The 17,841-nt window shown below is 42.5% G+C and overlaps 1 protein-coding gene across 1 annotated transcript in view; it reads right to left on the reverse strand.

The window, feature by feature from the left end:
• The window catches only part of clmpb (CXADR like membrane protein b), a 119,782-nt gene that overhangs the window by 12,263 nt on the left and 89,678 nt on the right, over nucleotides 1-17,841 (reverse strand). The window contains exons 3-5 of the mRNA XM_072695320.1: nucleotides 13,243-13,452; nucleotides 6,290-6,457; nucleotides 2,261-2,383 (exon numbers count right to left, since the gene is read on the reverse strand). Of these exons, the coding sequence (XP_072551421.1) occupies nucleotides 2,261-2,383; nucleotides 6,290-6,457; nucleotides 13,243-13,452 (501 nt within the window). The remainder of the gene's footprint in view (nucleotides 1-2,260; nucleotides 2,384-6,289; nucleotides 6,458-13,242; nucleotides 13,453-17,841) is intronic.

The following is a 17,841-nucleotide window of genomic DNA, read 5'->3' on the forward strand; positions in this document are numbered from 1 at the left end:
GGTTCACGTCAGCACAAACCTGAGCAATCAGAAGGCTAACATGGCTCCACCCCATGTCATCAGCCTGTTTACAGATACAAGCCCTGCCGTCTCCACTTCACGGCGGAATTTAGCGGCTGGGTGGGTGCCTGGGGCATACTGATGTCCTGCTACGGAGATCCTGATGAAGCACTGTAGCCGGGTAGATTCACTGCCTACCAGCCACCCCCGGTACCCTGTGAGGCGACGGGTGCCGGATGGGAGGGACAATGGAGCACGCGGGGCAGCCCTCTAGCCCACGCCTGGCTTTAGGCACTGTGCCAGTCTCTGCCAAACTCTACACGACAAGCTAGACAAGCTGAGTGAGACGTTGCACATCTGTGTCAACAATGGTCTCAACTCTGCATTTAGTAGAAGGTGTGTCCACAAACTTTTTTTTTTTTTTTTTACAATTTTATTTTATAATATTGAATGAAATGTACTGATGGCAACCTAACATGAAACGGAGGTCACCTGTTATCACAGGTATTTTGCAATGTAAAGGTGGAAGGGGGACTCGAGAAATTTGGGCTGGGGGGCTAATTTGGACCATGAGGAGGAGCAAGGGTGGTGGAGGGGTGCGAATTCTTGTTACGAGAAGGAGAGGGGAGAGGAGCGGCTCCATTTTTTGTTGCATTTATTCTTGAGTTTTGGTTCTTCCCAAGGTTTCTTCCTCCAGCTCCGAGGGAGTGTTTCCTTGCCACGGTGGTCTTTGGCTGCTCAATGGGGGTCTTAAGTTTTCATGTTGTAGATTTCTTGTCTTTTACTAATTACTGATTGTGTAAAGCTGCTTTGTGACACCAGTTGTTATAAAAAGCTATACAAATGAATATGATTTGAATTGATTCTCAACCCCCTTTTTGAATAAGTGATAACGTAGTTGTTAGATTAATGAACTAACTGTAAAAAATGAATCATTTGCTGAATTGCTAAAAACGTGTGTAGATCTAAGAAGGTAAGGTAGCTTTCTGATCATTAGGAGAAAAACTCAGTGGTGTAAAATCTGCACTTTCCTATTTGCTCTGACAGTGTTCCCAAACGAATCTCTACAGCAACCAGCGCATCTAAAAATACTCTGACCTTTAATCACACGCAGACTTAAGAGACGTTTATTAAAGGATTGTGGTGCGGTCAGAGGGATGCTTCTGGAAACGGAGCGGCCGAAGCACTTCCTTCACTGGAAGCTCATCTCCAAACCAACCTGCGAAAGTGCTTGAGTGTGAAGGCCTGAACTGCAAATCAGCCACTGAGCCGATGCTGCTGTCAGAGTTTATGTTTGTCTCTCCATCTTTTCCCCTCTGTAAGACCCCTCTGCTTCTCACAAAGCCATTGCACCCCCACCCTAACACACACACACACACACAGAGATGGCTGTTTGAGTGAGACCACTGGTCACACTCCATCTCCGCTTAGTCCCCATAATTGAATTCAAGACTGTGGCGGTGTGTGAGAGGCACATATGTGTGTGTGAGAGAGAGAGGACAGAAGGAGAAGCAAGTTGGCTTGTGCACAAATATGATACACTATCTGGACAAAAGTATTGGGACGCCTGCTCATTCACTATTTCTTCTGAAATCAAAGATATTAAAAAAGAGTTGATCCTGCTTTTGTTGGAGTGACCGTCTCTACTGTCCAGGGAGGGAGGCTTTCTACTAGATTTTGGAGGAGCATTGCTGTGAGGATTTGATTGCATTTAGCGACAAGAGCGTTACCACACACCTCGTCATCCCCATTTCCCCAACTCATCCCAAACGTACTGGATGGAGCACCACCATCCATCATTCCAGAGAACACAGTTCAATGCTGGGGGGCTTTATACCCCTCTTAGGCAGCATGGTGCCAATAGGTTCATGTTGATCTGCTCCAGAGAGTCCTATCCTTATGGCAGTACTTCTCTACAGGGACTAGACAAGCTGTGTGTGTGTGTGTGTGTGTGTGTGTGTGTGTGTGCATTTACACATCTGTGTCAGCAATGGGTGCAACTCAAACATTTGGACATACAGTGTATGAGATGCCTATAAGTGTGTGTGTGTGTGTGTGTGTGTGCGCGTGTGTGTGTGTTGAAAATTAGTTTTTTCCCCCAGCATGTAGAAACTACCTCCATCCATCATACAGCAGCAGCTCCAGGGTTACAGCCGTCACTGTGAACTGTTCTGAGATCAGTTTCCCTGAATCCCCTCCCACTCCTCCACACACCACCCCAACATCCCCTCCCAACCCCCACCCCCCCAGCTCAACTCACACTGCATGGTAACTTCAATGATGCAGTTCTCCTCTCCCACGTCGTTGCTGGCCGTGCACCTGTACACCCCCGAGCTGTCCTGGGTCAGGTTCCTCAACGTCACGATCTCCGGGTTCTTCAGGTCTGCACACACACAGACACACACACACACACACACACACACACACACACACACAGTATAATAGAAAATTAGCTTAGGGGAACATCAGGAAACTCCAGAGCAGATGGAAGTTAACCCCCCACAGTCAACTGTGTGTGGGACCCAAGCTGTAATTCGCTGTAAAACTACATAATTTACATATAGGCTTCATAATACACCATAAATGACATCCTGTAAATGGGCGGAGCTACACACCATACTGTAAATAGCTAACTAGAGGTGTGGTGGCTTCACTTTTGAGAGAAATTGCACTGTCCATGTTCATCTATTGCACTCCTCAAAGAATTGAGCTGCATCCCATTTACATGTCGAAGCTGAGAATGACGTCAAACCAGAGATTAATTTAATGCTTTGCCTAGACCCACACTACAGAAATCATTTTTACATAAATTACATAAATCAGTTGTCCTGTGTTGTTAAATGTTAGCATATCAAATTTGATCAAACTCTACGCTCAACCCTTCTCATTTATCGGGGCTTGAGACCGGCAAAGTGACCCTAGAAGAGACACTCTGGCAGAGTTACTTAGTTTTAAGGTGAGGGAGTGACTGAGACTGTGTAAGTTAGTTAAATGCACTGGTTTATTTCCGTGTCACACTGAAGACCCATCTATATTTACATCCCGCTCTGAAAATAGGGGGCGGGGTCGATGTTAGTTTGGACATTTGCAGTGTGGACGTGGACTGAGCACTGTGAGTGGAGTGGGACGGGGCTGTTGAGGACAGTACCTGAAGAACATCTGTGTGTGTTCACCTCAGAGTCTCCAAAAGTCTCCAAAAACACCAGAAAAAAAGTCGCTAGATTTGTGGCTAGTCGCTGGAGGGGTCTGACAGTCTCTGAGTTGGCAACACTGGATGCTTAGTTTCCGCAGGACTTGGAAAACTTGCAATAATTGATGGTGCTTTTTTTCTTATATTAAAATTAGTTGGATGATTTGAAACATTTCAATGTAATGAATATTTAAAAATAGAGGAAGGGGTGCATACTTTTTCACAGCACAGTATGCTCCACTACACTACACAAGATTCACACAGACAGAATGTGAGCATTAATATCAGTGATTCATGTCTGTCGGTGAGTGTGAGGAGTGTGTGGCTGTGCAAGCATGCATCTGGGGTATGACATTGTATATGGAGGTGACTGTGAAATATGTTTGGTCTAGGCTCTGTGTGTGTGTGTGTGTGTGTGTGTCAGTCTGATGCATGACTCCGCAGAGCCTCCAGCAGGTGAGATGAACTGTACGCGTTGTTCCCCACCCCATGACGAAGCGCCTGTGTCCTCAGCGGTGTGCCGTGATGAAGGAGCAGACGCGTTCATCATGGAGAGCGATTCCACGCGTCGCGTCGAGACGGGCCTTTACTTATCTCACACCTACACCCCCTGCATCCGCCCGGCCCTTCGCTTCCTCCGCTCACCGTTCTCTCGGTGTGATAAACGCGCGAGCAGAGACCGCACTGGTTTATCGGCCAATGAAAACTAATTAGGCTGAACAGGTGTTGTTTGGTGGAGGCTGTTAATTGCCGGGCCTGGGCGAGAGAGCGTGTTCCGGGGGAAATGCTCGGACTGCGGAGAGGTAAGCAGATATTAAAACACACACGGATAAAGACGTGTGCCGGTGTAGGTGGTGGACGCACGCTAACTGGCTAAACTAAATCACTTCTCCAGAGCGACTTACAAAAGTGCTTCACTGTTTACTCAAGAAAAACCTCAGCTAGTTTAAATAGACTAATAACTCAAAGATCCTCTAATCTCAGACTCGACTAAACACAAGTCAGTAAGGTGACCACTTAGCTATTCACCCAAGTCCTCTCAGAAGAGGAGGGTCTTCAGTCTGGGTTTGAAGACAGCGAGTGTTGGACTCTGCTGTTCGGACACCCAGGGGAAGCTCGTTCCACCACTTCAGTGCAGGACAGAAAAAAGTCTGGACGCTCGTCTTCCATGGATTTTGAGGGATGGCGGGTCGAGCCGAGCCGTACTTGAAGCTCGAAATTGCATACTTCTACTCCAGGGAGCAGGGGTGGGAAATCACTAGAGGCCTCCTACTAATGCAGTATTATCATGATGCTTCATGAAACAACCGTCTTCTGATGAGATAAAAGTCTGGCTGGATCGAAAATGTTCGAAATTAGGATTGGTGGTCTGGAGATCTCAAATGCACAGCAGAAAGCAAGAAGTCCTCAAGTCATGTTATTCACAGGGTTTGGGCATGGAGAGTGTCTTATTCGCTGTCCCACCTGACTCTCAATGATTACTGCTTCTCTGGTGTTTGGAGCAGTATTACGGTCTTACTCCTCCCATGGGCTCGGTCCAGCAATTTATTCAATTCAGTTTTATTTATATAGACTTTTTACAACAGATGTTGTCACGAAGCAGCTTTACAGAGATCCGGGTCTGAGCCTCTTTTGAGCAAGCTAGTGGCAACAGTGGCAAGGAAAAACTCTCTCGGGTCGAGAGGAAGAAACCTTGAGAGCAACCAAGACTCAAAAGGGGAACCCGTCCTCCTCGGGTCGACACCGGATCATAATAATAAAAAGCAAAACAGGAATAAAAACAACAATATAACTAAGCTGAATTTAGAGAAATCAGTAAATGTGGCGTCAAGCATGACTGCATCCTTAATTTTAATATAATTATTTTTTCAAAAGACACCATAAATTATATCATTTACGGCATTTAGCTGGCGCTCTTATCCAGAGTGACTTACAAGGTTACTGGTATGACAGATGTGGGCCAATGTAGTGTTAGGAGTCTGGCCCAAGGACTCTTATTAGTGTAACGGAGCACAGCCACCCAGACTGTGAATCGAACCCCAGTCTCCCACATGGTGTAATAGCTCACTAGCAGATAGTGGTGTTATCTGTTGCACCACACCAACCACAAAAACAACACGTGACACGTCACAGGATGTTATAAATGTCCTAAAAAATGTCCATGATAAAAAATGATAGAGGACAATTGGACTATTTAACTCCCCATAGACACTTCCAGTGTGTATTTGCATCCTGGCCCTTAAATCACACTCTCATATGGACAGGCCTGCCAAGCCATATTGATCTGTGGCTTGGTTTACGGGCTGGGCTGTTTGGCAGAGAAACAAATTCAGAGCATTTCAGCATAATTTGACTCTCTCTTCAGAGTTTCAGAGTCTCGATTATTTTAACGTTCCTCCATCCCGAGAGAACCACGCTCCTTCCTGTGGTTCTAAACCATTCAGGGTGCTAAAGCTAAAGCTTGTGATCAGACTGCAGAGTTTTTAAAGGGGCTGGGACCTGAATGGTCTGGTAGGTCAGTCAGACTGCTCCAAACAAAAAAAAATCTAATTAGAATTTAGTCTGATCAGAAACTGATGCTAAAATTGTAATTTTACTGCTGTTCACTGTAACTCTGGAACTGGATTATTTATAGAAACACAAAGATCAGACTGGTATCAGCTGATAATCAGCATTCAGAGACTCTGACTGTGACGGAACACTTGAAACGATGGCTGGGTAAGTGTCCACAAACTTTTGGACACACAGTGTGTTGTATAAAACGCTGTGTGAGTGAAATATGAACCCGAGATTAAGTGGTTTTATAAAGGTGAAGCTATTTGTAGCGCCTCGAAGCATGAATTCAGTATCTATGCCAACCCGAGCTATTTAAAGCACGACGACCGAGCCCCAGATATAATCACGGAAACAGCAAATATTTATTACACCTGATATTTAATTACACTGTATATTACAGGTTTCATCCATTTGGAGCAATTAAAATCCAACCCTGATCTCCTGTATTATGCATTTGAAGGCTCGATGCCACGCTGTCGTGTATTTAAGTGCCTGGCGTTAAGTGCTGAAGTGCCACAGGGTACTCTTGTATAGGGTACTCACCGATGAGGGCGAGTGGGGGCAGCTTGCCCACGCTTTTGCCCTTGTCAAGAACTCTCTCCCACTTGTACTGTATGGGGTCAGAGCCATCCGCAGACTTACAGCTCAGCCTCACGTCGCTGCCCTCCAACAGGCGGCCCTCCATCCAGCAGCGCGGCTTCGACGGCTTCACTGCACAGTGGAGAGAGAGAGAGAGAGAGAGAGAGAGAGCGAGAGAGATTAGGCTCGTTAGCTGGAGAACACAGTGTTATACTGTACTGGAGATGTGGAATAAGGACTGTCTATGCCGAGAACAACGACCGGTCATCAACATTTACTCTGATTTTGATTGATTTTGTCAAAAACTGGTAAAGTTAATTTTCATTTTAATTTTTAATTAAATTAAATGTATTTTTTTCCTTTTTTTCACACCAGCAATTTGACGAAGTAAATGTAACACACACTTTTGCACACATTTTGATTAATTTCACACAAATAACATCCTGTTCACGCTACTGTTCAAAAGTTTGGAATCAAATTTAATATGTTTGCATCCCCCCAAAATGCTCTATAACACACACACACTGCTGGGATCAAGCAGAACAACAAATAGAGGGTACATTATAAAAAAATATCATATTTAGACCAAAATTGAAGACCATGTTTTCTTCAAAATCACAATTTTGATTACACTAAATTTCTGATTACAGTAAAAAGTTGATCTAAAGAAAATGCACCAGGTCAACTTAACCCACACTGTTAACTCTTAGTTCTCTGAGGAACATTTGGAGCTTCTTCAGTGTAGACTTAACTGTGGAGGAACCTCTTAAGGTGCTTTGAGGAACCTTGTAAAAAATATGATATATATAAATGTAATAATATATATTTAATATATTCTTAATGAATAATATTTTAACTAATTTAATTTAATATTTTTGCAACACTATTAAGAAATCTAAAAACACCAGCTGCTTTTTACATTCTGTGAATAAAATGGAGCAATAATAATAATAATAATAAAATTTTAGAATTAAATGAACAAATATCTCCTTCTATAATGGCACCAAGACAGAGATGCAGGGTCTTATGGCAGCACATCCAGTAAGATGAGTGAAATGCACTACTGTAGTCCTCCTGAGATTAATACACCAATAATCCAGTAATTATTTCCCAGCAAAATTAATATATCATCAATTATGGATTTGAAATATTGATAAAATTCATCATCTGTCCAGTGCAGACATTTTCATTGAGCGATTATCTGCCAATACTGACAGGATTCCTGCATCGCTGTGCATCCCTAATAAATGTGTGGTATTTTGGTGCCTCTGAGGTTTGGAAATAAGCACAGAGCTGCTAAACCAGCATCTGGCAGGCTTCATAAAAACAGAGCATGGATCATACTCGGCAGTGTGCCAAAGATAACTTATGTCTTTGCTCATTACAGAACAATGTCACAGGACTTTTTATGCAGCATATGGATTCCCCTATCCACACACACACACACACACACACACACACACACACATATACACACACACACACACACACACACACACTTTTATGTTTTTTCATGTTTTATTAATCAACTACAGTTAAGTATCAGATTTATTTAATGGAGCTCACAGTTCTTCCACTGCTCCACAGCTCAATGCTGGGGGGCTTTATACCCCTCTATAGCCCACACCTGGCATTAGGCAGCAGCATGGTGCCAACAGGTTCATGTTGATCTGCTCCTGAGAGTCCTATTCTATTGGCAGTACTTCTACTCTACAGGGACTAGATAAGCTGTGTGTGTGCACACCAACGAGTGAAGATACAGTGTACATCAGCGTAAGTTGTCCAACTGGACACAGCTGGACACTGTAGCTGGGTCTCTATCCCACCGCACTTCTGAGGTCAGTTAGAGAGGTCAGTTAAATGACAGAAAAGGCAGCCTGTAAACTCCTGCACTCTGCTTACTCTGATTATAGAAACACACACACAGACACACACACACACACACACACACACACACAGAAACACAATTGAGCGAGCGTAAGCCTTTGATTCCAGCAAGCGCTGTACCTCAGAGTGTGTGTGCATGTGTGTGAGCGAGATAAAGCACTAAGCGCAGAGGTCGCTCTAAAGCAGCCAAACTCAGCACTGCAGGCTAAATTCAACATGTGTGAATGCAAACACACACACACACACACATGCAAACACACACATACACACCGGCACTGCCACATAATTTTCTCAGTGGCATGAAAGGAATATGCAAATGCTTATCTTCTAAAATGAAAAAGTGGCCATTAAGCTGATGGCAATTTGTTAAGACCTACATGCTAACACACTCAAATGCCTTTACGGGGAGGGGAGGGGAGGGAACGGCGACTAGGGAATGACAGAGAGAGAGAGAGAGAGAGAGAGAGAGAGAGAGAGAGAGAGACAGGCAGGACCGATAAAATAGGATCTAACTGTGCTGTGCTGTAGGCTATATAACAGGAGTCAACAATGCTGTGGTGTAGGCTATATAACAGGAGTCAACAATACTGTGGTGTAGGCTATATAACAGGAGCTAGTTGTGCTGTAGGCTATATAACAGGAATTATCAATGCTGTGGTGTAGGCTATATAACAGGAGTCAACAATGCTGTGCTGTAGGCTATATAACAGGAGTCAACAATACTGTGGTGTAGGCTATATAACAGGAGTCAACAATGCTGTGGTGTAGGCTATATAACAGGAGTCAACAATACTGTGGTGTAGGCTATATAACAGGAGTCAACAATGCTGTGGTGTAGGCTATATAACAGGAGTCAACAATACTGTGGTGTAGGCTATATAACAGGAGTCAACAATGCTGTGCTGTAGGCTATATAACAGGAGTCAACAATACTGTGGTGTAGGCTATATAACAGGAGTCAACAATGCTGTGGTGTACAATATATAACAGGAATTATCAATGCTGTGGTGTAGGCTATATAACAGGAGTCAACAATACTGTGGTGTAGGCTATATAACAGGAGTCAACAATGCTGTGGTGTAGGCTATATAACAGGAGCTAGTTGTGCTGTAGGCTATATAACAGGAGTCAACAATGCTGTGGTGTACAATATATAACAGGAATTATCAATGCTGTGGTGTAGGCTATATAACAGGAGTCAACAATACTGTGGTGTAGGCTATATAACAGGAGTCAACAATGCTGTGGTGTAGGCTATATAACAGGAGTCAACAATACTGTGGTGTAGGCTATATAACAGGAGTCAACAATGCTGTGCTGTAGGCTATATAACAGGAGTCAACAATGCTGTGGTGTACGATATATAACAGAATGCTATGCTTAAGGTTATGACTATGGCTAATTGGAGACACAGAATCGGAATATAAAGTTAAGCAAAACAGTGCAGAAGTGTGTTCTCTCTAGAGGACGTGAAGCTATATTCACTCATTCCTCATGTGACCAGGGGTGCCTAAACTTTACACTATAATTATACAATATTTCTTGTATCAATGCATCCAATTTAATGATATAACAGAGAGAGAGACAACAGAGACGAGAGAGGGCGGTAGAGAAGGGGTTAGGGTTAGGTTACGTTAGATTAGGTTAGATTAGGGTTAGGTTAGTGTTAGATTGGATTAGTGTTAGGTTAGATTAGGGTTAGGTTATATTAGGTTAGGGTTAGATTGGATTAGTGTTAGGTTAGATTAGGGTTAGGTTAGATTAGGTTAGGGTTAGGTTAGTGTTAGATTGGATTAGTGTTAGGTTAGATTAGGGTTAGGTTAGTGTTAGATTGGATTAGTGTTAGGTTATATTAGGGTTAGGTTATATTAGGTTAGGGTTAGGTTAGTGTTAGATTAGATTAGTGTTAGGTTAGATTAGGGTTAGGTTAGATTAGGTTAGGGTTAGGTTAGTGTTAGATTGGATTAGTGTTAGGTTAGATTAGGGTTAGGTTAGATTAGGTTAGGGTTAGGTTAGTGTTAGATTGGATTAGTGTTAGGTTAGATTAGGGTTAGGTTAGATTAGGTTAGGGTTAGGTTAGTGTTAGATTGGATTAGTGTTAGGTTAGATTAGGGTTAGGTTAGGTTAGGGTTAGATTGTGTTAGGAAAGGGTTGGATTAGGTTAGTGTTAGGTTAGATTAGGTTACGGTTAAATTAGGTTAGGGTTAGGGTTATGGTTAGGTTAGGGTTAGATTAGGTTAGGGTTCAGTTAGATTAGATTAGGGTTAGGTTAGGATTAGATTAGGGTTAGGATAGATTAGGGTTAGATTAGATTAGGATTAGATTAGGGTTAGGTTAGATTAGATTAGGGTTAGGATTAGGTTAGATTAGGTTAGGGTTAGGTTAGATTAGGTTAGGGTTAGATTAGGTTAGGGTTCAGTTAGATTAGATTAGATTAGGGTTAGGTTAGATTAGGTTAGGATTAGGATAGATTAGATTAGGGTTAAATTAGATTAGATTAGGGTTAGGATAGATTAGATTAGGGTTAGGTTAGATTAGGTTAGGGTTAAATTAGGGTTATATTAGATTAGGTTAGGATTAGGATAGATTAGATTAGGGTTAGATTAGATTAGGTTAGGATTAGGTAAGGGTTAGGTTAGGTTAGATTAGGTTAGATTAGATTAGGTTAGGATTAGGTAAGGGTTAGGTTAGATTAGATTAGGGTTAGGTTAGATTAGGTTAGATTAGATTAGTGTTAGGTTAGATTAGATTAGGGTTAGGTTAGATTAGATTAGGGTTAGGTTAGATTAGGTTAGATTAGATTAGTGTTAGGTTAGATTAGATTAGGTTAGGGTTAGGATAGATTAGGTTAGGGTTGGGTTAGGGTTACTACCTCTAATGTTAAGAAACAAGTGAAGTTACAGTGCTGGAAATACACCAATCTTATGCTCTCTCTCTCTCTCTCTCTCTCCTCTCTCTCTCTCTCTCTCTCTCTCTCTCTCTCTCGCACTCTGTGGCCTCTCTACTGGGGAGCTGCCATTTAAGACAGACTAATCTACTCATAACAGGATTTACAAAATAAAATTAGAACTAAAAAAAAAAAAATCACCACTGAGGAAAAAGAAACACATCTCCCCACTTCAAACTGCTCCGCTTCCGCAAACCGAAATTAAAGAAGTACGATTGAGAACCATGACAAAAAAAAACCCACAGCCATCTTTGTTTCCAATCCTCCAGCCTTCCTGGAGAAGTCTCTGCTCTGTCAGAGATACCGCAGCTGAGCGATTGCTCAGGGGGAAAAAAAACAATATGCCGGTTATTAATGGAAACCAGATCTGGTGAAATATTAAATCATAAGAAGCTTGTCTGGGACCTCATTTGGGAATGACAGTAAACTGTTTTTGTGGAGACTGAAAAATCACATAAGCCCTTAATTCTGTCTCTTCTGTTTTAAAGAGATAGGCCTCAGCCTCTCTCCGTCCATTCAAGTCCACGTCCTCTAACATCAAAGCGCAAAGTGACCCGAACTTCCTAAGTTGGCAACTCTGTCTGCCGAAAAGAAATAAATAAAAGAGGAAAGGGAGGGGGGTGGGGGCGACAAATGCCGCAGCAGGACCGCTAATGATATGGAGACCGGTGAAATCGAATCACAGGATGATGGAATCGAATTGAAGCGTTATTAGGTGGTCTGGCTGAGGGGAAATGATGGCTGGCTTCCTGGAAGCTCGAACGCAAAAGAGAAACCAGGTATCGAAAGGACAGAAAAATTAGAATAACATTCGCATACTGTCGCCATCATGTTCATAATTTTCATACAAAAAAAAACATCTTATCTCTTAATGGAAGTCAATGTAAAAAGATCTGAGACATTTTGGAGCACTTCTACTGGTCCGAACATCATGACATTTTGACATACACTGTAAAAACCACCGGAAAAAAATAGAGATACCATTTTTTTGCGTAACAGTGGCGGTTAAGGCTGCCTAATTAAATGTGCGTTCGGTAAAGCTGTTCGATATTTTGATGATGATACAATAAGCCATAACTTACAATTCTACGTACAATTCAATTAACAGACGTTGCTGCCCAACGAAAAATCTCCAATGCATCTCCAAAATAGTGACTTTACAGGAGAAGGCCAAAAGGTTCTTACCTTGAATGGAAGTCAATGTAAAATAAAGTAATTTTGAGCGTTTCTATTGGTTCATTCCTCCAGACTTGCTTACACAGTGTACAGAAGCAGCTAAAGGGTTCAAACCATGGTGAAAACTATAAATAAGGACAAATATGGAGGTACATGTTTTTTACTGGACAGCAGCGAAATGCTAATAGCTTATATCACAACAGGACACACTTTCTAATCAGGTCTTTTTTTTTTTTTACAGATCCATTAAGCTGGTTGCAGCCTGCAGATGGCGTTACACAAGGCTGGGCTGTAAATCAGGCTACAGGGAATGCTCGTCAGAATTGTGGCTGAAAGATAAAACTGACGGCAGGGACCGCCGGTGTGTGAATCAAAATCGCTTCACTTCCGGGCCAGAATTGCTTCTAGAGGTCAGCGCAGGTCCTTCACCACCCATTTCTGAAAGGACACTCAACAGGGAGCTGCAGACCATCAGCATATGGAGCAGAGTGGCTGGCTAGTGGCCTTTACTCACTTCTGCGCAAGAATGAGGAGAATCTCCTGTAGAATGGAGGGATTTCTGCCACTGCTGGTAGACCCGTATGACCGTAAGCTTCCAGATTCACCTGCAGATTCAGCTACTACCTTCACACTATGGTCTTCGCCCACGCCCAAATGCAGTCACTCTTTTTAGCCACTCATTAACTGTATCTGCTCTCCGACCCATTTTCCACACATCACCTTTCACTGCGCCACCTGCAGAAGCCTGAAATGACTACCACCTTATTTTTATCCATATATATATATATATATATATATATATATATATATATATATATATATATATATATACACACACATACATGCACACACTATATGTCCAAATGTTTGTGGACGCACCCATTGCTGACAGATATGCACTCCTTACCCAGAACGATGAGGTTGACCTGGCTCCAGTGGTACTTCCCCCCAGTCTTCACTTTGCAGTTGTACTCTCCAGAGTCACTCAGCTGCAGCTCGTTGATCAGCAGAGACGCGTCACCGTTCAGGTAATCTCCGGCAAAGGAGAGGCGGCTAGCCGGGACATCGTTAGTGTAGACCTCGTTGTTGAAGAAGGTGATGATCTGAGAAAGGGAGAAATTGGGGTATGGTAAGGAAATGAGTTTTAAGAAAATGTAATCTGTAATAATATTAACTTTGGTTAATATTATGAATAATATAAGTCATTGCTTTAATTACAGCACAGGGCAACAAAACCTTCTGAATTAGAGTGAGAGTCTGAGATAGAGAGAGAGCAAAAGACAGAGACAGACAGATACACTCCACTCTAAAAGCACTATAAGCCCAGGAATTGAACCCTGAGAAGAGTAGGTCTTCATCCATCCATCCATGTTTCTAACCGCTTCCACCTGGACAGGGTCACGGTGGGTCTGGAGCCCACCCAGAATCACTGGGCACAAGGCAGAAACACCCCTTGAACCCAACACCAATCAATCTGCAGGGCACACGTATTAACCACAATAATAAACAGCAGGAAAAAATTTTAGCACAGTTTTAGCACCAGTTTCTAAAATCAGACTTAATTCTAATCTGATTTCCTTTGTTTGGAGTATTTTTTAAACTCTATAGTGTTTAATATCTTATAGTCCAGTCTGACTGACCTGCCTGACCATCCAACTCCCAGCTTCTCAACAACTCTGCAGTCTAATCACTTTCCACATGGAGCCAACATGAAACCTAAGGACAAAGCTTATTGGTTCCCAGTTGGGCTCACCAAACAGGCCCCACATGGACCTGTATGGATGTTAGCTGGGATTCCTCTATATACAGCTCTGGAAAAAATGAAGAGACCACCCTACCTTCTCCATTCTCTAGTTTTTACTGTTTATAGGCAGAGTGTTTAAGGGAAATTTACATTTGGTTGTATTTCATAAACCATGGACAACATTTCCCCTAAATTCCAAATACAAAATTTTACTATTTATAGCATTTATTTACTTGCAGAAATGACAACTGCTCAAAACAGCTGCTCAAATAACACTGCAAACTGTTTACAACTGTTGATGTCACAAAGCAGCTTTACATAATTAATAATTAGTAAAAGACAGAGACAACACTGGAGGAAGAAACTTTGGGAGGAACCAAGACTCACAAGGGGGACCGACCCATCCTCCTCTGATCAGAACTATTTATTAATTATTGATAGAAATTACCAAACCATCTATTCTGTGAAACTGCTCTGATCATAATCATAATATAATAATCATGGTGTAGATAGTTAGTAGAGGTGAAATTAATAGTGGCAGATAGTTACGAGTCCGTTTAGGTTTTAACATGGTCATTAAACAGGTAGCAGTGGTAGGAGGGTGTGCCGCTGGTCTGGTATGGGTGGTGGTGGGTGGGGGGGCCTGCTGGTCGGAAGAAATAATTATAATAAATAAAATGCAAATAAGTTATTATTCAGATTTAAACACAGTACTAATATCTGAACTTTGAGAGCATTCAGAAATCACTATGGTGAAATACGCTTGACGGACAATCACAGCTTTCATGTCTCGGCCGCCTCTCATTGCTGTTGGGCGACTTGGGCCATTTATAGTCTGCAAATTCAGCTACCTCAGCTTTGTCAGATAAAATAATAGAATCATTCTATATAATTACTAATTAATTAAGTGGTCCCTTCATTTTTTCCAGAGCTGTATATCTGTATATCTGTCTGTCTGTCGTATATACACACATACATTCGGGCTCAAATTCTTTCGGGAATGGGCCGTTTAAGGGCTGCATTACCAGTAAAGGTATCCCACATGTCCCGGATTCCGAGTGTGAAAAGGTATATACAGCGTGACTGTGACAGTGTTTGTACTGCCTGCAGTAAGGCAGCGCTAAATGGTGGTGCCAGTGTGCATCAGCACTCCACCTGCACACACCCTCACACACTGCTACAGGCATTGTGTGGCATCGCTACTGTGATACTGCCCTGCTAAACTCTTTTGTGTGTGTGTGTGTGTGTGTGTGTGTGTGTGTGTTTTTTTTCTCTAATGTGGGAAACATGAGACTGTTTGCTTAAGTGTACCGTATCACATTCACATCATATTAACTGATTTATGGCATTTAATGATGGTATTAAGATCGTCCTGACTGGTAGAGAGAGTGTTTAATGTGATGCTCGCTCTACCATTTAACAAAGATCTTTGCGCTAAGGGACTTTTGGGAAATCCAACCGGGATCACTAACAGGGTGAAAATGTACGGGATGCTCCGGCACTGCTTTACATGTGGCAGCGAAACATTACACTACATTTACTGCTGCCATTACCTGCCAGTTATCCGTTCTGTTTGGAGCCCCTTTCTATTATTTAGGGTTACTTGTTGTCTTGCCTACTCTGCCTGTGTGCAACACTCCTCTCCTATGTGCAACACCCCTCTATTGTTACCCCTCCATGCCCACACACATCACGCTGATGCACTGTAGGAATTTCCATGTATTTTAAATGTTGTTCACAGTTTTTTTCAACAAATAAAAAGACATAAGTTTGTGGACACCCAATATTTCTTCCAAAACAAAGGGTATTGAAAATGAGGGATTCCTTAAACAGGTAAACAGGTATGATGCAAATGATGCTCCTGCAGAAGTAGCCAGTTTTTAGAGGTATTCAGTTTTTCCACATTTATAGGAACAGAGAATTTTCTCTGTTTGGCCAATAAAAATGCAGTAGCACGCAAAAGTTTGGGCACCTGGTCAAACGTCCTGTTACTTTTTTGATAGATATGTGAGTAAGCTTCAAAAGTAGCTGCAAGTGAAGTTAAGGAGGAAACATTCCTCTCTACATTTTATGCAAGATGCCCTTAATTAGCTTGTTAGGGCTACAGGTTGTTCACCATCATCATCCTCACCACTAACTTCAGCTGCAGATGTCTTAAGAGGTGCGTCTAGACAAGCCTGGGAAACAAGTCTTATGGACTGATGAAGTTTCTGGCTGAAAAAAGGTGCAGAAATTCATGGAAAGAACACCTCGCCAACTGTTGAGCACGGCAGTGAATTGCTCATGTGCTGCAGTCAGTGACACTGGGGGCGGTGGGCATTTTACTGGTTCACTTTACTGGTTCTTTATCGCCTATTACATCACCCACTGTTGACACAGACGTGCAAATGCACAAACACAGCTTGTTTAGTCTATCTGGAGCACATCCTGACCTGACTACTGCTCTTGTCGCTGAATGCAATCAGATCCTCACAGCAATGCTCCTCTAAAATCTAGTAGAAAGCTTTCTTCTCTGGACAGTAGAGACAGTTACTCCAACAAAAGCAGGATCAGCTCTTTTTTAATAGCCTTGATTTCAGAAGAAACAAGGAATGAGCAGGTGTCCCAATACTTTTGTCCATTCAGTCTATGTATGTATGTTAGACGAGTTGTGATGTGAGCTGCTGCTGGGCTGTGTTGTGTCTATTTCATCACACCGTACCACTGCTCACACACCCTTCACACAGTCAGCAAGACACTCATTTTTTAAATACTCTGTTCTGTTTTTTCAACTAATAAAAAGCCAAAAGTTTGCGGACACCCCAAAATTTCTTCCAAAATACAGGGTATTAAAAAGGGGTTTGCCGGGCCATCTGCTCTGTACTTCTGTAGGAAGGTTTTCCACTCAATTGGGAATTTGCTAGATTTGCTGTGAGGATTTGATTGCATTTAACCACAAAAGACTAAGTATAAGTGGGATAAGATGGTGGATGATCAGTCCTTCCAAAGGTACTGGAGGGTGCTCCATCACTTCCACAGACTTTATGCCCTTTATACCCTTCTAGGTGACACTTGGCACTGGGCATGGTGACCCTGAGGTCATGTGCAGCTGCTCAGAAGTATCCCAGTCTATAGAGCTGTGCATCTGACCACCTATTTCAGCAGAAGGTGCCTGTTTGTCAGGAAATCAAGGCTTTTTTTACAAACTGAGACCACTAAAACAGCCCCTCGTCCAACCGGTGGAGGTTTTAATGATCTATAAGTGATGAGGAACTCACTGAAGATTACACCATGCTTGTGTTATCGCTAGTCATAACTCTGACTTCTAAAAGCCTCCAACCCTTCCTTTGTATTTTCATACAGTCTCCGAGAACGAAATCCCAATACCCAAAAGACACACACACACACACACACACACACACACACACACACACACACACAGACCCACAGAGCTTTCTTCAGACTAACAGTGTGAAGAATAGTGTGTCTTATCTGAGATTTCATTTCATTTGAAAGTATAATGCTCTAAGTGACACACATATTAAGCGAGCTGAAAGGCTCGGCAGCAGCGCTGATACTGAAACATGACTGAAGCTCTTCTGGATTCAGAGGAGAAATTACATTAGCCTCTCTTAAATTCATTATTTCATCCAAATGAAAATGTTGCTACAAACAGATCCGGAGTGTAATCTGCCTCCATGAGGATGGGAGAGAGAAAGAGAGAGAGAGAGAGAGAGAGAGAGAGAGAGAGAGAGAGAGAGAGAGAGAGAGAGAGAGAGGGGA

The sequence above is a fragment of the Salminus brasiliensis genome, chromosome 13 (assembly GCF_030463535.1).
Source record: "Salminus brasiliensis chromosome 13, fSalBra1.hap2, whole genome shotgun sequence".
In the NCBI taxonomy this organism is placed as follows: Eukaryota; Metazoa; Chordata; class Actinopteri; order Characiformes; family Bryconidae; genus Salminus; species Salminus brasiliensis.